Source organism: Hypanus sabinus, chromosome 11 (assembly GCF_030144855.1).
Source record: "Hypanus sabinus isolate sHypSab1 chromosome 11, sHypSab1.hap1, whole genome shotgun sequence".
Classification (NCBI taxonomy): Eukaryota; Metazoa; Chordata; class Chondrichthyes; order Myliobatiformes; family Dasyatidae; genus Hypanus; species Hypanus sabinus.
The window spans coordinates 36,277,111-36,305,040 of NC_082716.1; the positions used below are offsets into that span (position 1 = coordinate 36,277,111).

The 27,930-nt window shown below is 38.9% G+C and overlaps 1 protein-coding gene across 3 annotated transcripts in view; it reads right to left on the bottom strand.

The window, feature by feature from the left end:
- Nucleotides 1–27,930, bottom strand: part of slc6a9 (solute carrier family 6 member 9) — a 259,999-nt gene that overhangs the window by 35,573 nt on the left and 196,496 nt on the right. For all 3 annotated transcript variants that reach the window (XM_059984128.1, XM_059984129.1, XM_059984127.1), the window contains 2 exons: nt 9,984–10,115; nt 2,075–2,336 (listed from right to left, as the gene is read on the bottom strand). In XM_059984128.1, the coding sequence (XP_059840111.1) occupies nt 2,075–2,336; nt 9,984–10,115 (394 nt within the window). The remainder of the gene's footprint in view (nt 1–2,074; nt 2,337–9,983; nt 10,116–27,930) is intronic.

The following is a 27,930-nucleotide window of genomic DNA, read 5'->3' on the forward strand; positions in this document are numbered from 1 at the left end:
AGTTGAACGCATTCATATTGTGATCACTGCCTCCTAAGGGTTCCTTTACCTTAACCTCCCTAACTGCCTCCGGACTGATCTCATAATAAGCTGAATGAGAAACTGCTCTAAAAATCCATTTCATAGGCATTTAACAAATTCACTCTCTTGAGATCCATTACCAACCTGATTTCCTCATTATACCTGCATGTTAAAATCTACCATGACTATCAAGATTGCTCTTTTGACATGGTTTTGGAGGCCTTTGTGTAACTGCCATCAGTTATACGCTTTCTTAACTCAGCACACAAGGATTCAACATCTTCTGATCCTATGTCACATCTTTCTAATGGTTTGATGCCATTCTTTACCAGCAGAGCCACCCCCCCCCCCTCACCCGCCTGCTTTCCTATCTCTCCCATACAATGTTTAAACTTGGACATTCAGCTCCACAATCATCCTTTAGCCACGATTCAGTGATGACCACAACATCATATCCAACAATCCTGAAAAGTGCAACAAGATCATCCACCTTATTTCTTATACTCCGTGCATTGAGATAAAACACTTTTGAGTACTGTATTTGCTATCCTTTTTGATTCTGCATCCCTAAAGAACTGATACTCACTCTGCCGGCTGCAATTTTGTCCTATCATCCACCTGCCCTTCCTGACAGTCTGACTGCACACTATCTTTGCTTTTTTACCTTGTCCTTTCCTGAGTCCCTTCACTCTGGTTCCCACTCCCCTGCCAAGTTAGTTTAAGTCTTCCCCAACAGCTCATTTCACAGTTATTGGTATGTTCTTTTAAAGACCAATAGTTTGATTATTCAATGTCTTTGGTCCATTAATTAATCATGATAAAGAAGACTCTAATTGTACCATTGCTGATTCTGTCACTGGTTTCAGAACGGAGATAAGTAAACAATCCAAACAGACTGTTTCAAAGACCAAACTGAGCTTAAGGAATCAACTGGAGGGAAATATTTCAGTGGGGCAATGGCCTCCTCCAGTCACGTGACACAAAACTCCTTAAAAATATCTTCTATTACTTTCAGCTTTTGACTATTTGTAGCTGCGATTCAACAGGAACATTTTACTTTCTTCACTCTCAATTAAATTTGATGTTGAAACATTATCCTGTTTAACTAATCACCTACAGATCCCTTTCCAGTTGTTCTTTCAGGTTTGAAAGATTTCACTGTCATTATTCCTTGTCTCAATACTTTCCAGTCATTTTATGGCCACACAAGGCATTTTAATTTTAGTTATTACTTTTAGGATGAAAATATGCACGATTCTTTGTAACATATCACTGGGGAGGAAAGCCTGACTCACTTGCCTTTAATTAAGTCTTGCACTTAAAATATAGGCAGCTCGATGCGCAGTAGAACACAGGTACATGATTACCTCAGTCATGATGTGCACTCAGTTTCATTCCAGTAATCAAACATAGTAAAAGCTTTGCGCATCGTAATGGAGGATGGAATAGTTATTCTAGACTTGCTGGCAAGTCATATACTGGCAACTGGTAATAAAGGTTCATAAGACACAAAAAAATAGGAGCAAGAATAGTCAACACAAGTGACCACAACATTCTCCTAGATCATCTTGAAAACTGGCTTTTCCTCTTTGGTAATTGGTTTTGCTCATACATCTTAGAGAGAAATTTTTTTGTGTGTTTCAGAGGCCAATTTTTTAAAAAGGTATGATGTACCTTTTGGTTTTGCTCAGGGAAGCTGACATGGTCTCCTTATACATGGTCCCTTTAGGAGAAATCATTAGAGAGCATAAATTCTCTAGGTATAGCCCCAATTTGGCCCTGGAAATTACCAAAAAAATCAGTGATAGAAAAAACTCTCCAGGACTCTGGGAAATCCACTAGCAGTTGCATTTATGCTCAAAATGTTTCCACTCTAAACTTCCTTGTGGCTTTGTGTGAATTGATGTTTACGAAGGATTATGGGACTGTGCACAAACACTGCCACTGCATTCAACAGTAAACAGAAAATGAAGAGACAAACTTTAATAAAGCATGCTAATATACAGTAGTCCCATATTAATATATCGCTCTTAAAGGGGAAGGCTGTTCTTACTTCCAGAACTCTTCACTGGGACTGGTCCTCTTTGCAGTTTGGTTCAGCAATGTTGAGATGTTCTGTGACAGCTCAGTGAAGTTGTAAGTTCTGTTGGGATTCAGCATGCTGCTGCAGTCTTTCCTGTTCCAGTTATTATTGCAGTATGTCCATGGAAGAACTGAAGTCATGGAGGAGAAGAAGTAGTAGAAGGCGATGCAAATGACCACATTGTAGTAGACTCCAATGTACGAGGATACAACCATCATCCCATACCCGACTCCTGTTCACATGAATAAGGACACAAGTCATATAATTCCACAGCATAGTCTTCCTTCATGTTTTAGTTAAGAAATGATAGGTTCAATGAGGCAAAGATTTCAATGCCTGGAAAATGTAAGAAAAATGAAAACATACAGTCTCCACCTTGGGTCAGATATATCTATTCATGATGGGTTCCTTGGAGTATTGTAATGAGAGATGCAGAGATGGCAGATGAACTGAATGTGTATTTTGCATCCGTCTTCACAGTGGAAGACATACCGGACATTCAAGAGTGTCAGGGAAGTGAAGTATGTGCAGGGAGAATTACGAGTGAGAAGGTGCTCAGGAAGCTTAATGGTCTGAGGGTGGGTAAATCTCCTGGACCTGATGGAATGCACCCTCGGGTTCTGGAGGAAGTAGCTGGAGAGATTGCGGAGGCATTAACAATGATCATTCAAGAATTGATAGATTCTGGCATTGTACCGGATGACTGGAAAATTGCAAATGTTACTCCACTATTTAATAAGGGTGGGAAGCAGCAGAAAGTATAGACCTGTTAGCCTGATGTCAATGGTTGGGAAGTTGTCCGAACTGATTGTTAGGGATGAGATTACAGAGTACCTGGAGGCATAAGACAAGATAAGCCAAAGCCAGTGTGGTTTACTGAAAGGAAATTCCTGTCTGACTAACCTACTGCAATTTTTTGAGGAAATTACGAGCAGGGCTGCCATAGGAGATGCAGAAGATATGGTTTACTTGGATTTTCAGAAGGCCTTTGACAAGGTGCCACACTAAGACCATAAGACAAAGGAGCAGAATTAGGCCATCTGGCCCATCAAGTCCACTCCGTCATTCAATCATGGCTGATCCTTTTCTTCTATCACCTCCTCAACCCCAGTTCCCAGTCTTCTCCCTGTACACCTTTGATACCATGTCCAATCAAGAACCTTACAAACTCTGCCTTAAATACACCTAATGGCCTCACCCCCACAGTTGCATCAGGCAACAAATCCCACAAATTCACCACCCTTTGGCTAAAGAAGTTTCTCCGCATCTCTGTTTTGAAAGGGTGCTCCTCTATCCTGAGACTGTGCCCTCTTGTCCTAGACTCTCCCACCATGGAAACATCCTTTCCACATCTACTCTGTCTAGGCCTTTCAACATTCAAAAGTTTTCAATGAGATTCCCCCCTCATCTTTCTGAATTCCAGTGAGTACAGACCCAGAGCCATCAAACGTTCCTCATACCCTTTCATTCCTGGAATCAACCTTGTGAACCTCCTCTGGACCCTCTCCGATGCTAGCACATCATTTCTAAGATGAGGGGCCCAAAACTGTTCACAGTACTCAAGGTGAGGCCTCACCAGTGCCTTATAAAGCCTCAGCATCACATCCTTGCTTTTGTATTCTAGACCTCTTGAAATGAATGTTAACATGGTATTTGTCTTCCTCACAACCAACTCAGCTTGCAAGTTAACCTTTAGAATGTTCTGCACAAGGACTCCCAAGTCCCACCTCATCTCAGATCCTGGATTTTCTCCCCGTTTAGATAATAGTCAGCACATTTATTTCTACTTCCAAAGTGCAAAACCATGCATTTTCCAACATTGTATTTCATTTGTCTCTTTCTTGCCCATTCTCCGAATCTGTCTAAGTCCCTCTGCATCCTACCTGTTTCCTCAACACTACCTCCCCCTCCACCAATCTTCTTATCATCTGCAAACCTAGCAACAAAGCCATTATTCCATCATCTAAATCATTTATATACAGCATAAAAAGAAGTGGTCCCAACAGCAGCCCCGGCGGAACACCACTAGTCACTGGCAGCCGACTAAAAAAGGATCCTTTTATTCCCACTCACTGCCTCCTACCAATCAGCCAATGATGTTGGTAACTTTCCTGTAATACCATTGGCTCTTGGTAAGCAGCCTTGTGTGGCACCTTGTCAAAGGCCTTCCGAAAGTCCAAATACACAACATCCACTGCATCCCCTCTATCTGTCCTACTTGTAATCTCCTCAAAGAATTCCAACGGGTTTGTCAGGCAGAATTTTCCCTGAAGGAAACCATGCTGACTTTGTACTATCTTGTCCTGTGTTACTAAGTACTCCATCACCTCATCCTTAAGAGTTGACTGTTACCATCTTCCCAACCACTGAGGTCAGGCTAACTGGTCTATAATTTCCTTTCTGCTCCCTTCCTCCTTTTTTAAAGAATGGAGTAACATTTGCAATTTTCCAGCCATTTGACAACATGTCAGAATCCAATGATTTTTGAAAGATAATTTCTAATACCACCACAGTCTCTAATGCTACCTCTTTCAGAACCCTAGAGTGCAGCTTATCTGCTCCGGGTGACTTATGTACCTTTAGGTCTTTTAGCTTTTTGAGCACCTTCTCTCTTGTAACAGTAATTGCACCCACTTCTCTTCCTTCACACACTATAACATCAGGCATACTGCTAGCATTGTCCACAGTGAAGACTGATGCAAAATACTCATTTAGTTCAGCAGCCATCTCCTTGTCCCCTATTATTATTTCTCCTGCCTCATTTTCTAGCAGTCCTATATCCACCATCATTTCTGTTTTATTTTTAAACATACTTGAAAAAACTTTTACTATCCACTTTAATATTATTTGCTAGCTTGCTTTCATATTTCATCTTTTCCCTTCTAATTAGTTTTTAGTTGCTCTCTGTAGGTTTTTAAAACTTCGCAATCCTCTATCTTCACAATAATTTTTGCTTTGTTGTATGCCCTTTCTTAGGTATTTCTTCATTTTTGGAATACACATATCCTGCACATTCCACATCTTTCCCAGAAACACACATCATTGCTGCTCTACTGACATCCCTGTCAGTGGCTCCTTCCAATTTATTTTGGCCAATTCCTCAGTCATACCACTGTAATTTCCCTTATTCCACTGAAATACTTTTACATCAGACTTTACTTCCTCCCTATTAAATTTCAAGTTGAACGCAATCATATTGTGATCACTGGTTCCTAAGGGTTCTTTTACCTTAAGCTCCCTAATCGCCTCCGACCCAATCCAGTATAGTTAATTCCCCAGTAGGCTCAACGACCAACTGTTCTAAAAAGCTATCTCTTAAGCATTCAACAAACTTACTCTCTTGAGATCCATTACCTACCTGATTTTCCCAATTGATGTGCATGTTAAAATCTCCCAAGACTATAACTTTGCCCTTTTGACTCACCTTTTCTATTTCCTGCTGTAACTTGTGGTCCACCTCCCAGCCGCTGTTGGGAAGCCTTTATATAGCTACCATCAACGTCCTTTTACACTTGCAGTTTCTTAACTCAACCGATCATCTGAACCTATGAGGCTGCTTAGCAAGATAAGAGCCAATGGAATTACAGGGGAGTTACTGGCATGGGTGGAGCATTGGCTGATTGGCAGAAAACAGAGTGGGAATAAGGGGATCCTATTCTGGCTGGCTGTCAGTTACCAGTGGAGTTCCAAAGGGGCTGATGTTGTGACCACTGCTTTTTACAATGTACGTCAATGATTTGGGCTATGGGATTAATGGATTTGTGGCTAAATTTGCCAGTGATACAAAGATAGGTGGAGGAGCAGGAAGTGTTGAGGAAATAGAGAGCCTGTAGAGAGACTTAGATAGTTTAGGGGAATGGGCAAAGAAGTGGCAAATGAAATGCAATGTTGACAAGTGTATGGTCACGCATTTTGGTGGAAGAAATAAACGGGCAGACTATTATTTAGATGGAAAGAGAATTCAAAAATGCAGAGACGCAAAAGGACTTGAGAGTCCTTGTGCAGGATGCCCTAAAAGTTAATCTCCAGGTTCAGTCAGTGGTGAAGAAGGCAATTACAATGTTGCCATTCATTTTTAGAGGTGTAGAATATAAGAGCAGGGATGTGATGTTGAGGCTCTATAAGGCACTCATGAGACCACACTTAGAGTATTGTGTGTAGTTTTGGGCTCCTTATTTTAGAAAGGATATACTGACATCGGTGAGGGTTCAGAGAAAATTCACAAGAGTGATTCCAGGAATGAAAGGTTACTGTATGAGGAATGTCGGACAGCTCTTGGGCTGTATTCCCTGGAGTTCAGGAGAATGAAGGGGGATCTCATAGAAATATTACGAATGTTAAAGGCCTGAACAGATTAGATATTGCAAAGTTATTGCCCATGGTAGGGGAGTCTAGGACAAGAGGGCACAACTTCAGGATTGAAGGACGTCCATTTAGAACAGAGATGCAGAAAATTCACTTTAGTCAGAGGGTGGTAAATCTGTGGAATTTGATGCCATGAACAGCTGTGGAGGCCGTCATTGGGTGTATTTAAGGCAGAGATAGATAGGTTCTTGATTAGCCAGGGCATCAAAGGGTATGGGGAGAGGCAGGGGAATGGGGATAACTGGAAGAATTGGAACAGCCTATGATCGAATGGTGGAGCAGACTCGATGGGCTGAATGGCCTACTTCTGCTCTTATGTCTTATGGTCCTATGGAGTAATCAAATTTAACATCTATGCGCAAGTCGTAATTTTGCCTCAAATGGCATGCAGAAAATCACCATTGAGGTCCTTGGAGTGAGAGTGCCAAGTCAGTGTCATTATTTTAAATTATGAAGACTCAGATGAGCAGGCTTCTAGGACAAACAGGAAGTGGCACTATTCCCACCACAACTTCATTGCAACGTCAACAGGAAAATTTAACAGAAGTCATATAATTAGTAAAGAGAAACTGAAAGCATAACAAGGCCTAAATAAATTAAGGAACTGTCAGAAAGATACTGAGTAAAAACATGATCAATCTGATTGTTGACCTCCTCTTTCCTGCCCGTTCTCCACAACTCAGGATTCTCCTTTAGTCCAAAAATATCTTAGCTTTGAATGTATAGTGACTTGACACACACAGCTTCCTGGGAAATAATTTCTCCTCCATTAAGTATGTCCCATATTTCTAAATTACACTGATAGCATTTGGGGAAGGACACTAAAGCAGAAATCGCCTTTTTCTCCCCTCGTAGTTAGTTTGTTCTACATTTTGGACTCTGCAGGCCACTTTGCTGCATGCCATTAGGTTTCCCTGCTCAAGTTGGCACTTTGAGGACCCATAACAGAATGGGTAGTCTCCAACCGTTAAAAGTTAAGACTTGCAATCTGCCTGTGTGGCAACCTCATCCAATTTCACAGGGCAGATAATGTAGTGCCAAGTGGGAAGGGCATTTATACCTGGTAGTCTAGGACCTCCCAGCAAATTTCTCATGGTGGATGGACTTAACTTTCACAAAGCATTTGTTCATATGCTTTTCTCCACTCCACTTTCGACTTGATGTAACAAATAGTGGCAAATAGCCTTGTCCTAGAAAAATTATTTACATATGATTGTGACACATTCAGGGCTTTGCAGTCTGTCACCAGGAAAAGAGCACTCTACTTCAAGCCCTATCAGAGTAATGGATTTGCAGGAGGTCAGAGTAAGTGATCCAAGGATATTCTCAAAGCTGCCAGCAGCAGGGTAACACTGCCACTGGTAGGTATCACTGTTCCGTTACTTTCAAAGTGCAGCTGGAACATCAGGATGGCATGAGGGACTTTCAATCTCTGTCTGAAACACATGGAAAACTGAGCTAAAGTGGCAGGAACTATTTCCCTCACATAATAGACCCTGTTCATCTTCAACTCTTGCCCCACCTGTGAGCAGAGTTCGTGGATCCCGTCAGCCTCCTCAGAACCTGAATATGGAGTGGAGGCATGTCATCCTCAATCTTAAGGGGTTTCCTAAGCAGGGGCTTGCAATTTTATACACTCAATGGCAACTTCATTAAGTCTTTCTGCACCTAATAAAGTGGCCACTGAGTGTATGTTCATGGTCTTCTGCTGCTGTAGCCCATCCACTTCAAGGTTCGAAATGTTGTACATTCAGAGATGCTCTTCTGCACACACCACGGTTGTAACATGTAGTTATTTGCCTTTCTGTCAGCTTGAAACAGTCCGGCCATTCTCATTAATAAAGGAGATTAGTGTGCAAACTTAAAGCACACGGTATTGGGGGTATGGTATTGATGTGGATAGAGAATTGGTTGGCAGACAGGAAGCAAAGAGTGGGAGTAAACGGGACCTTTTCACAATGGCACGCAGTGACTAGTGGGGTACCACAAGGCTCAGTGCTGGGACCCCAGTTGTTTACAATATATATTAATGATTTAGACGAGGGAATTAAATGCAGCATCTCCAAGTTTGCAGATGACACGAAGCTGGGCGGCGATGTTAGCTGTGAGGAGGATGCTAAGAGGATGCAGGGTGACTTGGATAGGTTAAGTGAGTGGGCAAATTCATGGCAGATGTAATTTAATGTGGATAAATGTGAGGTTATCCACTTTGGTTGCAAGAACAGGAAAACAGATTATTATCTGAATGGTGGCCAATTAGGAAAAGGGGAGATGCAACGAGACCTGGGTATCATTGTACACCAGTCATTGAAGGTGGGCATGCAGGTACAGCAGGCGGTGAAAAAGGCAAATGGTATGTTGGCATTCATAGCAAAAGGATCTGAGTACAGGAGCAAGGAGGTTCTACTGCAGTTGTACAAGGCCTTGGTGAGACCGCACCTAGAGTATTCTGTGCAGTTTTGGTCTCCTAATCTGAGGAAAGATATTCTTGCCATAGAGGGAGTACATAGAAGGTTCACCAGATTGATTCCTGGGATGGCAGGACTATGAAGAAAGTCTGGATCGACTAGGCTTATACTCACTAGAATTTAGAAGATTGAGGGGGGATCTTATTGAAACCTATAAAATTCTAAAGGGATTGGACAGGCTCTCTGCAGGAAGATTGTTTCCGATGTTGGGGAAGTCCTGAACGAGGGGTCACAGTTTAAGGATAAAGGGGAAGCCTTTTAGGACTGAGATGAGGAAAAACTTCACAAAGAGAGTGGTGAATCTGTGGAATTCTCTGCCACAGGAAACAGTTGAGGCCAGTTCAATGGCTATATTTAAGAGGAAGTTAGATATGGCCCTTGTGGCTAAAGGGATCAGGGGATATGGAGAGAAGCAGGTACAGGGTTCTGAGTTGGATGATCAGCCATGATCATACTGAATAGCCTACTCCTGCACCTATTTTCTATGTTTCTAAGTGTTTTCACCTACAGAACTGCTGCTCCTCAAAGTTTTTTTTTTGTTTTTTGCCCCAATCTCAATAATCTCTAGAAACTGTTGTGTGTAAAGATCCCAGTAGATCAGCAGGTTCTGAGATACTCAAGCCACCCCATCTGACACCAACAATCATGCTACGGCCAAAGTCACTCAGATCACGTTTCTTCCCCATTCTGATGTTTGGTCTGACTTCTTGAGTCAGAATAATTGAACTGCTTGTTTTATATATTGAGTTTCTGCCACATGATTGGCTGATTAGATATATGCATTAATAAGCAGGTGTACAGGTGTAATAATAATAATAATAATAATAACGTACCACTGACTGTAAATCAAAATACTTCAGACATTGCTTCTTCTCACACAACAAAATAATTCCACCCAGTGTTTAATTTTGCTTACTGATGCAGTCACAGTTTTCTGGGAATATTGCTAATATCATCTCAATATACATTTTAATGACATCCCCACCTCTAGTTTTCTTGAGCTGCTTATCCACTCACCTGGCACAGTTGGTAATGAACTTTCTTACCTTTGAACATAGGGTTTACTCTCCACACACCCAGACATCCTTGACTGGTGAACTGTCCAAAGGAAAGCTCCAGAAAAAAAAGAGGAATACCACAGAAGACCAGCATGATGATATAGGGAAACATAAAAGCACCTTTAAAAAAGAAGATCCAAGATTACGGACAATACTGTCAAATTCTGAGAACAACCTGAAGGAAAGTTCCTTTAGCAACTATAGTTCGAGTACAGTTTACTCTGATTATATAATGGCAATGATAAATACATGATAGTTTGGGTTAGTTATGTTTCATTCTGCTAATAAAGCACACAGTTTTGTTGTTTATTGTATCTGATGAGGAGTTGCACACTTAAAAAGTGTTAAATTGATGTGCAACTTAGAGAAGTCCCACATTACTATGCCTAATTTAATATGATCTCAGCATCTGCTGGACAGTTTTACCATTTTTTTTGTGGGTGGAAATGATAACACGGATATAAATGTTTTGCTGAGCTTTGAACCCATTCCTCCCATTGTGACACCAACTACTATTCCCAATGGCCCTGGGAATGAGTGGCCATAGCCTATTTACCATGTGTGCCCCATTAGGCATGCCCTGTATTGTCCAAGAGATCTGTGCAATATTCATCTTGTATTATTCAAACTGCCAATTATTGCATAAATTCTCTGATACTTCTGACTAGGATCAAGTAGCATAAAAGCTCCAGGCTCTGCTTAACTTTGTCTTCAATACCCTGTGCCAGATTTCCTCTGTGAACCATGTATCCAGACATGGCAGGCGGTGTGAGTTGGAGGGGATTCTTTCTATCAGTATAAGCCGAGATGATGTAATGCTGTTACAATCTAAAATGTGAAGTGGCAAGTCCAGGAACATCCTTTGTCCCTGGCTACTGTGTTGGGTATGAACAAAACACCTTGGATGATATTGTAGAATCACATGTTACAAATCCTTTTTGTTTCTAGATCCAAAATAAACTCTCATTCTCAATATTTTACTGTTCTTAGATGGAAACTAGATGGAAATTGTTGTTGATTTCCTATTTAAAATCCTTTAAATAGACTTTGGGAGGAAAATTCCTCATAAGGTGTAAAAAGGAGACACTACACATTCATTATAAAATCAATTAATGTGTAAACAAGTTGCTGTTGTATGTAAATGCAACCATCTATTAATATTCAGCCAATATTGTTTTCTTAAGAACTTTCATGAAAAGGTACAATTTTGTATAAATGTAGATGAAGGCTTGGCTGATATAAATGCAAACAAATGTGGTTGGCTAACCTGCTATTAAAGTTTATCTGCTTTCAAGCTTTATCTACCCAACACTGTGTGGTACAGTGAATTGGTAATGCATGCTAAACTTTACACCAAATATTCACCATTGTTCTGTTATACTAGTAAATCCTTATAAGGTTCATCCAATTAATTATTGATTTTAAATCCAAGAACCACTGTATACAAGAAAACTAGACTGAATTAGATTTCCTAGTTAAAATCAAGATTTATTTCATTGCAACTAGCTGTTTTAGTTTCAACAGGTTTCTTATAAAAACTGCAAAATTGTTCAAAACAATACTGTTCTTTAGTAAGACTGACAAATTGTATATAGTTAATATGATCAATCATTCTAGTTAGCCCCAACCCCCACTAATTATTACCGCAGTCACTGCACTGCACCTTCAACACTTCAAACCTTGACAACAGACTCATCCAGTTCCCCTCCACCAATATCCTCCTCCATCAGGCAAAACTGGTCCTCACCTTCAAAAATTTCTTCTTCAGCTCCTCACACTTTCTCCAAATTTAAGGGATAGCCATGGTCACCTGCATAGACCCCTGCTACACCTTCCTTTTTTGTTGGCTATGCGGAATAGTCTATGTTCCATGCTTTCCCAAGTAATGCACCCCAACTTATTCTTTACCTCATTGCCAACTGTATAGGTGCTGCTTCATGCACCTCTGCTGAGTTTGTCAATTTCACCAACATTGCATCCAATTTAAATTCTGCCCTTAAATTCACTTGGTCCACTAATGATGCCTCTCTCCCTTTTCTTAATCTCTCTGCCTCCATCTCTGGAGACAAACTGTCTACCGATAACTGTTATAAACTTATCGTTCCCTTCCCTATCTTGACTATACCTTTTCCCTACTTGACTCCTGTGAAAATGATATTCCCTTTTCTCAGTCCCTTCATCTCCACCGCATCTGCTCCCAGGATGAGGTTTTCCTTTCCAGGATATCAGAGATGTCCTCCTCCTTCAAAGAACGGGATTTCCCTTCCTCCACCATTGACCCTGCCATTGCCTGCATATCCCGGCACCCAAGCTCATTCTATCTTCCCACTGCCTAACACTGATAACGTCCTTGTCCTCACCTACCACCCCATGATGCCCTGTATCCAACACATTATTCTCAGCAACTTTTGCCATCCTCAATGGAATCCTGCCACCAAACACATCTTCATCTCCCCCTTCTGCTCCGCACCCCCAACTCCTCATCACTTTCCACAGGGATCGTTCCCTCCATGATTCCCTTGTCCCTATGTCCCTCTGCATTGATCTCCGTCCTGGCATGTGTCCCTACAAGTGACAGAAATATGACGCCTGGCCACTCACCTCCTTTTCAAGACCCCAGACAGTCCTTCCAGGTGAGGCAACACTTCACCTGCAAATCTGTTGGAAATGTCTACTGTATCCAGTATTCCTGAAGAAACCTCTGCTACATATGTGAGAACCCTTGTAAAGAGGGGGGACAGCTTTGCCATGCACCTCCACTCTAACTGCAATAAGCAGAATTTCCTAGTGGCCAACCATTTTAATTCCTATCCACATCCCCATTCCAATGTATCAGTCCACAACCTCCTCTGCTGCACGATGAGGCCACTCTCAAGAGTGGAGAGGCGACATCTTGATCAGGAGTATTCTGGTGTTACGTGAATATAAAAAATATCAATTTAAACAAGAACCAGTCTGCAGTACTTATTGTAAATGTGCTGTAATTACTTTCAGGAAGCCTGCAATTAGTTTTCAGTTTTTATTGCAAATTAAAAGTAGCAAACTGAAATTAAAAGCCCCCATTGAAAAAGAGAAATGGTTTGTAAAATGGTGATCAAGAGACATATGCATGAGTCAAAAGTTAAGACAATGTGGTTGTGTTAATCGACCTGCAACAACTATGGGTTCAAGGAATTTGCACCTTTGCAAATTGAAATAGGCCCAGGGAAGTGTCCCAGCAAAGGTACTTGAATATTCAGTGTCTCCCTCTGCAGATATGCAATACAAAGGAAGCATGATCGACCTAAAGTACTGAGGTAAATGATGCCGACGTAATTTTAATGAATCACCTGGAGACTGAGAATGCCTCCAGAATGATGCCTGCTTGTTGTGACAAATACTTCTATATCACTTCCAGACTTATCACTATATCACTGGCTTCAGTGTCTCTCCAGTGACTTTGATCACAGTCAAAGACACCTCATTCCATCCAGGTAGCCTCCAACCTGATGGCATGAACATCGATTTCTCCTACTGGTAATCTTTTTTCCCTTCACCATTCTCTCTTCTTCTATACCCCATTCTGGCCTCTTACCTCTTCTTTTCACCTGCTTACACCTAACTCTGGTGCCCTGCTCCTTCCCTTTCTCCCATGGCCTACACCCCTTTCCTATCAGATTCCTTTTCCTCCAGCCCTCTGCCTTTTCCACCTATACCTCCCAGCTTCTTACTTCATCCCCCCTTCCCCACCCACCTGGCTTTACCTATCACCTCCAGCTCGTCCTCCTTCCCCTCCTTTTTATTCTGGTATCTTCCCCTTTCCTTTCAATCCTGATGAACGTTCTCAGCCTGAAACATTAACTGTTTAGTCATTTCCATAGATGCTGCCTTAGTGTTCGGATTGTGGTTAGGGTTGCTCTGGATTTCCAGCATCTGCGGAATCTCCTGCATTTATACTTTAAACCACTTTTTATAATGCTGTTTACATTGTAAATACATGCTGGTATTTATTTTTATCTATGTTTTATTCCATATCAGACCTTCTAGCTTTACTTTTGTATCGTACCTTCTGTGTAACTTTTGAGTCTCGTTGTTTCATTTTGTTGTATGTTTCAACAACATAACACAGTAAATTCCTAATACATGTACAAACTTTGTAAATGCAAATGGCGAATAAAGTTGTTCTTTGGTCCTTGGCATTATATGCATTCTCCTATTTAGTTCTGACATAGATCACATAATTACTCACTTAATCAGTTCTGAACTGGACATTTATTAACATGAAATAGATTATATTTTGGTTAATCTCTACTCAGTTGTAAAAATGAAAAACAATGAATGAAGGCACCATATTGTGACTGATCCATTTGCCTTCAGCTTCTTCACTAAATAGGTCGAATGCCTGCAAAAGTATTTAAATGGTGGATGCTTCAGCATCAGGATTGTACTTCTTGACACAGAAACTCTTTCAGAAGGCTACCCTGCAGCCTTCTGATGTTCTGATTTGATTTGAATAAAAACTGCATTGTTTTTAATGAATGATATTTTCAATTTTTTATACATATATTTCCAGTGTTTTTTTTAATGTACTTCAATGACCCAGAATCAAGATCGTCACCTGCAATTCGCCTTGAGGTGATCGAGAGTGTAAATCAACAGTAATTTGCACTGTCAGCCGCTGCCTGAAAATCTCCGTCGATACCATCTGGTGAAGGTGAAGTTCATAGTGGGGACAGGATGGCATGCAACACGTCACATGGAAGCAGCACATCGACGACTGCATTGCTGCTGCTTCCTGCACCCATGCTGAACTCATTGACTTCATCCACTTTGCCTCCAACTTCCACCCTGCCCTCAAAATCCCCTGGTCCATTTCCGATACCTCCCTCCCTTTTCTCGATCTCATTGTCTCTGGCTCTGGAGACAGCTTATCCATTGATGTCCATTACAAACCCACGGACTCACAAGGCTACTTAGACTACACCTCGTCCCACCCTGTTACTTGTAAAAACACCACTCCCTTCTCTCAATTCATGTCTCCATGGCATCTGCTCTCAGGATGAGGCTTTTCATTCTAGAATAAAGGAGATGTCCTCCTTTTATTAAGAAAGGAGCTTCCTTTCCTTCACCATCAAAGCTGCCCTTGAATACATCTCTTCAATTTCACACACGTCTGCTCTTACCCCATCCTCCTGCCATCCTACCAGGTTCGTCTTGTCCTCACCTACCACCCCACCAGTCTCTGCATCCAGCATATAATTCTCGGAAACTTCTGCCACCTCCAATGGGATTCCACCATCATGCACTTCTCCCACCCCACCCCCAGTTTTTACTTTTAACAGGGATTGTTGCTTATGTGACTCCCTTATCCATTTGTCTCTCCCTATTGATCTCCCTCCTGGCGCTTGTCCTGGCAAGCAGAACAAATGCTACACCTGCCCCTACTTCTCCTCCTTCACTACTATTCAGGGCCCTAAACAGTCCTCCCAGGTGAGGCAACACTTCCATCTGTGAATCTGTTGGGGTCTTTTACCTGGTCAGTGCTCCCAGTGTGACCTGCAGTATATGGAGACTGAGAGACTGTTTTACTGAGCACCTACCAGAATAAGTGGGATCTCCCAGTAGCCACCCATTTTAATACTACTTCCCATTCCTGTTCTGCTATGTCTAGCAATGGCCTCCTCCACTGTTGTGATGAGGCCACACTTTGGTTGGAGGAACAACACTTTATATTCCATTTGGGTAGCTTCCAACCTGATGGCACGAACATCGATTTCTCAAACTTTCGGTAAAGCCTCCCACTCCCCCACCAAGTTCACCAATTCCCATCCCCTTTTCCCTCCCTCACTCATCTCCTTGCCCGCCCATCACCTCCCTTTGGTGCTCCTCCCCCTTCTTCTTTTCTCATGGCCTTTTGTCTTTTTCACCAATCAATGTTCCATGTTTTTACTTCATCCTCCCCCTCGCCCTTCCAGGTTTCACCTATCGCTTGGTGTTTCTCTCTCCCCTCCCTCCACCTGTTAAGTCTACTCCTCATCTTTTGTTTCTCCACTCCTGCCAAAACTGTTTCGGCCCGAAATGTCGACTGCACTTTTTGCCATACATGCCGCCTGGCCTGCTGAGTTCCTTCAGAATTTTGTGTGCATCGCTTGGATTTCCAGCATCTGCAGATTTCCTCTTGTTCAAGGTTAAAGTCACATCAATGAGAGTGCCAGGAGTCAGGTCAACCCAAGAGGCAAAGCTTCTCCAATGATTAGATTTAAACATGTTTACATTTTCAGATTACATTAAGATTCAGTGGCTGTCAGATGATCTGCAAGTGGCAGTGACTATCACTGCTACAAGTGACTATGTGCTTATATATAAGTGGATATGTGCACTTGTAAGAAAAATAGAGACAAGAGTAGAACTGAAGACATGAGAAAGAAATGAAATAGATGAAAGGGAGTAGAAGTCCACAGAGGCATACTTCAGGATGGACTGGTGTTAAATATATTTAAGATTAATTTTAAATTAATTATTTTCCACTAAAGGCCACAGTATTTTTTCATCTTCTTGAAGAATAAGTAAACTGCTTGCCCTTTATCTCTTTAGGTTTTTAAGTAATTTCCCATCCATAAAAAATAGTTGTAGCCAATGGCAATTATTTTCATCAAACATGAATTTATTTGCAGAAATAATGGACTGACAATTGCAACTAATTGTGAATGTATTAGTATGGAGAAATACTATGGCTTAATACCAGTATCAAACTCCTAAAATAAATTATCTTAAGAGCCAGCCATTCCATTACTTTGACAATATCAGTTATAAGGCTGAAAAATACCAAACATTTAAGAAACATGAAAATCTGCTTGAAAATGTTCAAATAGCCTATGCAACATTTTACAAAATATATTACACAAGGAAACAAATACCCGAGAATGTGTCACATTGAGAACAAGTGTGGGGCGGAGTTTCAAGATGGCAACGTAGACATCTGCCTTTTAGGCGCTCTTCATTTTTTAAACTATAATCACCCTTTAATCAAATCTTTTCGTACTTAATTACATGGGTTGATATTTACGATTTATTTCTTTTCTAAAATAATACTTGATTTAATCTTTTCAAACTTAAAATGTCTGTATCTAAGAAATCGTCTAAAGACCCTCCATCTCTTGAGGCAATTTCCAGTCTTCTGGATGCTAAACTGGATACTAAACTTGCAAGTCTGGAAAATAAGCTTACTGCAAAAATATCTGAGCTTGAAGAAGTCGTTAGATCGTTTGATACCAAGCTTCAATCGTAGGCAGCAGATATTGAACGGCATGAAGAAAAGTTTGCGGCTCTTGACAAGATAATTTGTGAAAAAATACGTACTATTGAAACTTTGGAGAAGAAGGTACTGTCAACCGCTAAAATAGTGGAGCAGAATAAGTTTAAAATCACCGATCTTGAAAACCGATCTTGCAGACAGAACTTGCGAATTATCGGATTTCCCGAAACTGTTGAGTCTGGTGACTTAAATGAATATTTCTCTAACTTATTGCGGGAAATTTTTGGTGAGGACGCTTTGCGGGCTAAACCTACTATTGATCGTGCCCACAGAGTTTCGAGATTTTTGATCTCGAGAGACAAGCCATGAGCTGTGATTGTTCGCCTCCATTATCCTTGGGAGAAAGAGCTTTTAATCCGATTAGCTCGTCAGAAAGGTATGATTTCTCACAGAAACAACAAGTTTCGTATTGTTGAAGATTATTCATTTGAAGTGATGAAGGCGAGAATCGCTTTTAAACCAGTGATGGCAGAGATTCATTCGATTGGACTTAAACAAGCTTTAAGATACCCAGCGAATCTTAGAATTACGTTGAGTGACGACAGTCAGCGCTTCTTTAATACTCCGGAAGAAGCGAAGAAATTCGTCGAAGAATATCGGTCTTCTAGTGCAAGTTGAACTATGTGTTATGTTGAAGAATTTTTGGAGAGAAGATGCCATTTCGTTTTGGGCTTTAACTTATGAAGCTGCGGTATAGCTTTTTACTTTGGTCTGTAGACCTGGTTTTTTTTTATTATCGTGGTTTATAGATGCTATTCTAATTTTACTATAATGTCTTTTTTCTTAATTTTTTTCCTCTGAATTGGATATACACGTTAATACTTTGTAATAATGATTTATTTTTTAAGATGTAGTTTCTTCTTCCCATTAGACTTTGCTTTCCGTAAGCATTTATTTGCTTGTACTTGAAAATGGGACGAATGTTTTGGATTTTTGGACCTTTATTGAATCCTTTTTTAATCCTATTTTGATGACCTTTTTTATAAAAAAAATTTTTTTTAATAGATTGGTGAATTTACATTTATATTCTGTAATATGGTTTTTTCAAAATGTTGTTTCTTCTTCCCATAAGTCTCTGTTTTTGAAATGTCATTTTCTTGTATTTGAATATGGAATCTTTTTTTTAAAGGCATATTACACTATTTTAAACTTTAATGTTTATCCTTTTTTATTAATGATCTTTTGCTTTATTATTTTTTTCATTTTGATTGATATATATTCTTTCTTTTTACAACCCTGTATTTATATAGTCTTTATTTTTCTTTTCATGGAGTTGCCATCTTGAAAATGGGGGTAATATTAGTATTAGTTCGTGCGCCTGCCGCTCGGCTTTTTTTCGTGGGGTTGGGGGAGGGAGTAGGGATCTTTTTTCACGCTTTTGCTTTTTATTTTTTTGCTTTTAGTTTATGGGCCGACTTTAAATTATTAATATTGTTGAAGTGTCATGTTCTCCGGTTGCTCCTGAATCATTTTCCTTCTTCCTGAATTATGGGTTATGTGTCTTTTTAACCTTTTATGACATATACAATTAATATTGGCATGATGGATAAGTCTATTAACTTTATCTCTTGGAATACTAATGGTTTAAATCATCCGATTAAACGTAAAAAAATATTTAAAGTATTCCATAGACTAAATGCTAATATTATCTTTGCACAGAAGACCCATATTAGGAGGGAGGATAATCAATGCTTTTTTAGGTTCTGGAAGGGTAAACAATTTCACTCGAATTGTACCGCCAAAATTAGGGGTGTGTCTATTTTTATAGACCCCTCAATTTCGTTTTCACATCATGAAATTATTTCTGATCCACAGGGCAGATTCTTGTTGATAACTGGTTCACTTTTTAATCGAAAAGTGGCACTAGTTAATATTTATGCTTCAAACTTTGACTGCACTGAATTTTTTAAACGTTTATTTACTTCCCTCCCTAATCTAAATGAATATATGTTGATAATGGGTGGAGATTTCAATTGCTGTCTGAATCCTTTGATGGATAGATCTAAACCTATTCAAATTCTTCCGAATAGATCAGCCTTACTTATTAATTCCTTTATGGTTGATTCGGGAATTACTGAAATATGGCGGTTTTTGAACCCTATAGATAAAGAATTTTCATTTTTTTCACATGCATATCACAGTAATTCTAGAATTGATTATTTCCTTATTGATCATCGTTTATTAACAGATGTTACTGATTGTAAATATGATTCTATTGCCATTTCGGATCATGCACCTTTGAAGTCATCTATCAAGATTTCGGATTCTTTCAATAATACTAGATCTTGGAGACTTAACGCTACTTTGTTTCAAGATCCAGAATTTATCACCTTCATAAAACAGCAAATTGACTTGTTTTTTTCAACAAACTATACCGAAGAGATTGACAGAGGAATACTTTGGGACTCTTTTAAGGCTTTTATCCGTGGACAAATTATCTCATATTCCGTCGGTAAAAGAAAACAAAGATATTTAGATATTGCTTTAGTAGTGGATAAAATTAAAGAAATTGATAAGATTTATTCCGTGACTCCTACCAAAGGACTCTATAAGAAGAGAGTTGAGCTTCAAATGGAACATAGCTTATTATTATCTTCTTCAATTGAGAATCAATTAATTAAGACCAGGGCTCAATTTTATATTCATAGTGATCGAACTGGTAAATTGTTAGCTAACCAATTAAAAGCTATTTCGACTAAGCGACAAATAATTAAAATTCGTAAACAAGATGGTAATCTGACTACTGATCATAAAGAAATTAATACTTCCCAAAAATTTTATAAATCTTTATATCAATCAGAATTTGACGGCGATCTGTCCATGATGGATAATTTTTTTAACAATTTGAATATTCCTAAACTGACAGATGAAGATTGGAGCTTGTTCGATGCTCCTATCTCTATGGCCGAAATAGGAGAGGCTATCTCATCAATGAATTCAGGGAAAGCTCCTGGTCCTGATGGTTATATTATAGAATTTTTAAAAACTTTTTCTTCTTTACTTTCCCCTTGGTTATGTGAAATCTTTAATGATGCATTTACTAAGAAGAGACTACCCCAGTCTTTTTATGAAGCTACTATCTCTCTAATTCTTAAAAAAGATAAAGATCCTACTTTATGTGCATCTTATCGCCCTATATCGCTATTAAATGTAGACTCTAAGATTCTTACAAAAATTTTAGCTATTAGATTGTTTCTATCACAGATTATTTCAGAAGACCAAACTGGTTTTATTAGGAACTGGTATTCCTTTTTTAATGTTAGAAAATTGATTAATATAATTTATACTTCTTCACCTACAACCCCAGAATGTGTTATTTCATTAGATGCTGAAAAAGCTTTTGATAGAGTTGAATGGACATACTTATTTAATGCCTTGAGAAATTTTAATTTTAGTCCTAATTTTATATCATGGATTAAATTAATATATTATAAACCTGTTGCTTCTGTTCTTACAAATAACTACAGATCCTCTTTTTTTCAATTATCTCGTGGTACGAGACAAGGTTGTCCCTTAAGTCCTTTATTATTTAATATCGCATTAGAACCTCTAGCCACTGCTATTCGTGAATCCCCTAATATTTTTGGTATTACCCGTAATGAGAAGTTATACAAGTTATCACTTTATGCTGATGACTTGTTGTTATATATTTCTGATCCTGATAGGTCTAATCCCGCTATTTTATCCTTGTTGGTTCAATTTGGTAGTTTTTCTGGTTATAAACTAAACTTGGATAAGAGTGAATTATTCCCTTTAAATGCGCAAACTTTATTGAATGACAGGATACCATTTAAAGTTGTTACTGATAACTTTATTTATTTAGGTATAAAAATTACCAAGAAATATAAAGATTTATTCAGATTGAATTTTTTACCTATGCTTCATCAAATTCAACAACTTACTACAAGATGGTCTCCATAATCCTTATCATTAGTTGGTCAGATTAATGCTATTAAAATGATGATTTTACCAAAATTTTTATATTTATTTCAAGCCTTACCAATTTTTATTCCTAAATCTTTTTTTGATAACATTGATGCAAAAATTTCCTCATTTGTGTGGCAAAATAAAAACCCCAGGTTAAGTAAAAGGCAGTTACAAAAATCTAAAAAAGATGGTGGTTTAGCTTTACCTAACTTTAGATTTTACTATTGGGCGAATAATATTCGAAACTTAATATATTGGAAATTAGATTTGGATTCACCATTGTGCCCACAGTGGGTAAATTTAGAATGCAATGATGCACAGGGATATTCTCTATTCTCCGTTCTTGGTTCTTCTCTTCCTGCTGATTTAGTTAAATTCAATAAACAGATATTCAACCCTATTGTCAAACACACATTACGAATTTGGTTTCAATTTCGTAAGTTTTTTACTCTGAAAAACTTTGTTCTTGATAGCCCTATCTTACTTAACTTCTTTTTTAAACCTTCTTTGACAGATCAAGCTTTTAGCATATGGAAAAGGAAAGGTATAATATGTTTTCGTGATCTTTTTTTTGAAGGTAGTTTGATGTCTTTCGACCAACTTTCCAACAAATTTAAGTTACCTAAATCTAATTTTTTTAGATATTTACAAATCAGAAATTTTTTACATAAAGTTCTACCATCCTTTCCCAATTCAACTTTGATAGATTTTTCAGATATGATTTTTACCTTGAATCCTTGTCAGAAGGGATTAGTGGCTCTTATTTATAATATGATTATGAAGATACAACCAGAAATATCAGGTAGAATTAAACAAGAATGGGGAAAAAAACTTCAATATAATATATCAACAGAAAAATGGGAAAAAATTTTACAAATGGTTAATTCTTCTTCTATATGTGCTAAACATGCCGTAATACAATTTAAGGTTGTACATAGAGCCCATATGTCTAAAGATAAGCTTGCTCGATTCTATTCTCATATCAACCCTCAATGTGACAGATGTCATTCAGATGTGGCCTCATTGACCCACATGTTTTGGTCATGTCCCACTTTACATAACTATTGGAAGGACATATTTGCTACCATTTCCTCAATTTGGAATATTGATTTACAACCTCATTTTATTACTGCAATTTTTGGTATACCAAATGAGGATGGTAACCGGTTTTCCCCTTCAATCAGACGAATGATCACCTTTGTAACATTAATAATGGCCAGAAGGTCTATATTACAAAATTGGAAAGAAGTAAATCCTCCTACCACTTTTCAGTGGTTCTCTCAAACTATTTCTTATTTGAGCTTAGAAAAAATTAGAAGCACTATTTTTGACTCATCAATTAAATTTGAAGAAACTTGGGGACCGTTCTTTCAACACTTTCATATGAATTAATTTGGCCTCTTCCAGACCTTTTCTCTTTTTATTCTTGTTCTGGTATGGAGTTCTGGAGTTTTTGACACTATCATATACATATAAACTGTTATTACTGCCCATGTTAGTTTAGTTTAGGTTTAATTTTTTTTCAATATATATTTTTTTCTTGTATTTTTTAAATTTTTTTTCTTTTGATGGTTATTCCTACTCTTTTTCATGTATAATTAATATAGGTTTGATTGATTAATGTACTTTTTTTGCTGATATTTTAATAAGATATTGTTATCTTATTACTAATTCAACTTCAAGTCTATTGCACTTATAACCTATTCAATATTATGATTTTTTTTATATATATGAAATTCAATAAACAGATTGAAAAAGAAAGAAAGAGAACAAGTGTTTCAGAAAGAGAGTAAAATCCCTGGCCTGTACAGATTACATCAGTGTATTTTACAAGATATTAAGAAAGAGATAGAAGAGGTACTTTTACATAGAATTTGTTGGAAAAGGTAATGTGCCTGAGGCTGTTAGCAAGAGTAATATCAGTAGTTAAGAAAGGAGGTTAGGGGAATGATTGAAAACGTCACAGGTTGGAAAACTAATGGGATCCCCAGTAAAGTTGAAATATAAAACCATCTAGCAATCAAATTTATAAATATAAATATGTAACACAGTTTCAAAAGGTTCATATCATGAATGTATGTAATATATTTTCAAAAGGTCTTTGATCAGGTGTCGCACAAGAGACTTAATGAATGAGGTCACCTTATCTGGAGTAAGCTTGGCTAAATAGTTGGCATCAATTTAGAAAGCAGAGGGTAAAGATAATGAGTTTTAACTTAGAGTGACAGAATGCAGAAAGTGGGCTTCCATAAAAGCCAATACTGGGACTACATTAGTTTAAAATTTATATTTTTTAACTTATAGATTCAACATAATTTCTAAATTTGCAGACAGCTCCAAATCAGGGTAAAGGGATTGGTCAATGCTGAGTAGAACTGGAAAAATTACGGTCAGCAATTAATAAACACATGTAGAATAGAGATTTTTGCACAAGAGTGTCAATCATAAGGGTAATGCAGAATACTTAGGAAAGAAAACTAAAGAAAATAATCTTAATGGGATAGAAAAAAATGAGATATCTCAGAAAATAACTACAAAAATACTAAAAGCACGCTGATAAAGCTATAAAACTGCAAGCCAATATTGACTCGCTATTTTGAGTGGAATATTTTGAATGTTTTGCAAAATATGCATTAAATCTCATGTTAGACAAAACTTGGTATATCCTGTGTAATTTTGATAATCATATTGTAAACATTAGAGGGAATACAAAGATAATTTATGAGAATTATGCTGGAAACAGAGTCAGACTAGCTGACAAAGAAATGATCTCACTCTTCTCGGAAACAATGGGTAAAGATTACTTTATTAAGGTCTTGATAAAGTGGAGACTTTCTCTGTGTAGGGGATGACAAAATCAGAATAGAATAGTCATCAATGACTCATACAGCACATTCAGAAAAAATTATTTACAGTCGACCTTCACTAATCCGACTACCTGTAATCTGGTTCCTTCGATAATCCGGCACCGATTTCAAATTTTCCACTCAACTGTAAGTTCAAATTTCCTGGTCCACCGTACCAATCTGCTGCACATTGTTTTGGTTGTGATAGATCTGTTCACGTGTTGGAGTGCTCTTGTAAGCACAGACAGGCAATTCCTGCTTGTTTTCCTGCATTTATTAGTATAATCTGTGTGAGGCGCAGCCGCCCAGCACCCGTCCGTCTCACCCGCCAATGGCGGGGGAGTTGCTGCACGCTGGGTCAGTCCGCCTTCTTCCCTGCCTGCCGACAATCGCACACTGCCCTCCATTCTCTTCTGCCTATGACCTCAGATCAGACTTGGCGACCCGCTGAATTTAAGCTTATTACTAAGCGGAGGAAAAGAAACTAACAGGGGATTCCCTCAGTAACTGCAAGTGAAGAGAGAAGAGCCCAGTGCTGAATCCCCGGCCGCCTGGTGGTCACGTGAAATGTGGCGTATAGAAGACCTCCTTTCTCCAACCTCTGCTCCTGCTCACCCAGATGTGCTGCCACAAACATCAACAGTTTTTAAAGAAACTGTTGTGCCAGTTTCAGCACCAGTTCCTGATGCTTCACTCATTTTTCAAGTAGATGTTGATGATCCTGACAACCCCACGCTTTCAAACATGCAACTTTGCCTTTGCCTGAAGGTATATTAAACGTCTCACTTTAGAAGCAGAACTCAACTGTTCTGTATAATTCCTGTACATTTATGTACAATACCCTTTATTTTATCTGTACCTGTACAGAATATTACTTTATTAAAATTTCAATTGCTACTCATTTATGAAACTCCTGTTTCATTATTATCTAACTTGTACTGATTTACATGATATTTTAAAGGTATGATGAGGCAGTTAGCTATTGCTTAATCTAATCCTTCTGTAATTCAGCATTTCCACTAATCCGGCACTCCGCAGGTCCCAAAGGTGCCGGATTAGTGAAGGTTGCCCTGTACCTAACATGTGACAAGAATATGGAACCTGTTACCACAGGGAATGGTTTCATTTAAGAGGAGCAAACACCTACTAGAAATACAGTGTTAGCTGTAGAGAGACTAGAATGATCTTAGATATTGATTACCATTTTATAATTATTAACAAAAGCTTTATGAGAACATGAGGGCCATGAGAATAGAGGGTTATGCTGTTGAGACTTTAAAAAGGAAAGACATGAAGTGGATCATGAGATTGGATCAAATGGCCTCTTCCTGCTTTATATAATATTGGTTCTTTTAAATAAATCACAAAAAGGGAAGTTAGGCATATTAGAGTTTACATTCCCTATGAACCTCCTACCACTTATCTTCATCTGACAATATCAGCATAATCTTCCTTAACTTTCTCAGATGTGCTTAATCCACCCTTTTCTTCCAAAACCAGCTGTTACTTGTGCCAACTATTCTGCATGTTCTTAATATTCTTCAAGTAAAGAGATTTCTATTTCTACTCTCCATCTGGTGATTATTTTATATTCATGATCCCTAGATTGCACTTTCGTCCATTGAAATTATAAGATCCTCCTACCTACCTAGTCAGCATGTCCATAACTTCACATACTTTTATCAAGTTACCCCTCTCTTTGTCTTTAAGAGAAAGGAGTCTTAATCCCTTCAATCTAAATAAAGAGAATTTCAGACATGCAAGAATTAGGTAGACCTAATGTGAACTTTTACTGCGAACTTTAGGTGCTTGATCATGTGACAAGTGAGAACACAGAGACTCAAGAATGAATCAGAATGAGAACAATAAACATCTGAGGATACATTTACTGAGAATAACAAACACAAAGTGCACTGCAGATGCTGTGGTCAAATCAAGACGTACAAAAAAGCTGGATGAACTCAGCAGGTCGGGCAACATCCGTTGAAAGAAGCAGTCAACGTTTTGGGGGGCAGGGGCCCTATAAAGAAGGTGGGGAAGGGAGGAAAACCAATCAGAGGAAAGATCAAGGGGTGGGAAGGGGAGGCAAGGAGGGGATAGGCAGGGGAGATGAAGGCGGAATCTAAGGGGAAAGCACTATGGGTAGTAGAAGGCAGAGTCATGAGAGAGGTGATAGGCAGCTAGAAGAGGAATCAGAGTGAAGGTGGGATGGGGGAAGGGAGAGGGAGGGAATTACCGGAAGTTGGAGAATTCGATGTTCATACCAAGGGGCTGGAGACTACCCAGACGGTAGATGAGATGTTGTTCCTCCAACCGAAGTTTGGCCTCATCATGGCAGTAGAGGAGGCCATGTATGGACATATCTGAATGGGAATGTGAAGGAGAGTTGAAGTGAGTGGCAACCAGGAGATCCTGTCTGTTGTGGCGGATGGAGCGGAGGTGCTCGACGAAGCGGTCCCCCAACCTGCGTCGGGTCTTGCCGATGTAGAGGAGGCAGCACCGGGAGCACTGGATGCAATAGATGACTCCAACAGACTCACAAGTGAAGTGTTGCCTCACCTGGAAGGACTGTGTGGGACCCTGAATGGTGGTAAGAGATGAGGTGTAGGGACAGGTGTAGCACTTACACTTGCAGGGATAAGTGCCAGGTGTGAGATCTGTGGGGAGGGACGTGTGGACCAAGCAGTCGCGGAGGGAACTGAGAATAACAGCCACAGAATGAGAATATCAGGCACCTCAGAATTGCTAAATCAGTATCACACAATAAGGCAAGCAGGCATTTCTAGGAAACACAAGAAATAGCTTTATTAAAAATGATTAGAAATAATACAACTGGTGGCGGGGTTAGTCAAAATAACAGACAGCAGAAAATGTGAAACTAAGATTTAATTTAATGTGTAGATGACTCACAGGTAAAATGCCATGTTGATATTGTAAGAGAAATGGCCAGCAGAGAATTTAGCACAGACTTAGAGGAGCAGATACCTCAGAATGTATTCGATTGAGAAAAACAGATGTGAACACACTGAATTATCTGAAAACGTGACATAGAGAATTTAACATAACTGACATCTGAGAAAGTGATAAATTGAATGCGAAACATCTGAGAATTAGACACACCAAGAACAGCAGCAAATGACAACATACAAGGATGCAACACGGAGAATGTATCATTCCGACAAAAACACCTGTCAACATAGTGAACTGCAAATAGGACATAATGGGTAAAAACAGACAATTGAGAGTGTTACACTTAGAATAACAAATAACTGGGAGTACCTTACAATGCAAATAACCTGAGAATATGACAATATTGACACAATATAATGAGCAAATTAATTTAACAGATTAAGAATAAAAAGACTCTAAGTCTGACATACTGAAAATACAGGAGGAAACTGTAACAAACTGATAATAACAAACTTTTGCGAATGTAAATGAGTTTGGCAGGCTGAGAATGCCTGAGCTGGAAAATAACAGACTAGGAGAATGGCGCACACAAAATGCTGTAAAAACTCTGCAGGTCAAACATCATTTATGGAGAGGAAACAGAGCCAACATTTCTGGCTGAAACCCTTCATCAGAACTCCTTGATGAAGGGTCTCGGCCCAAACATCGGTTCTTTACTCCTGTCCATAGATACTGCCTAGCCTACTGAGTTCCTCCAGTATTTTGTGTGTGTGTGTGTGTGTTACTCTGGATTTCCAGCATCTGCAGAATCTGGTGTGTCAAGATAAAAAAAAAGTGAATAAGGCATATTAATCCAGAATGAGGAAATAGTTCGTTGCAAATGTGACTCAGTGAGAATAAGAGACTGACAGGATGATATATTGAGAACAACAAACATTTACGAAAATGAGAAACTGAA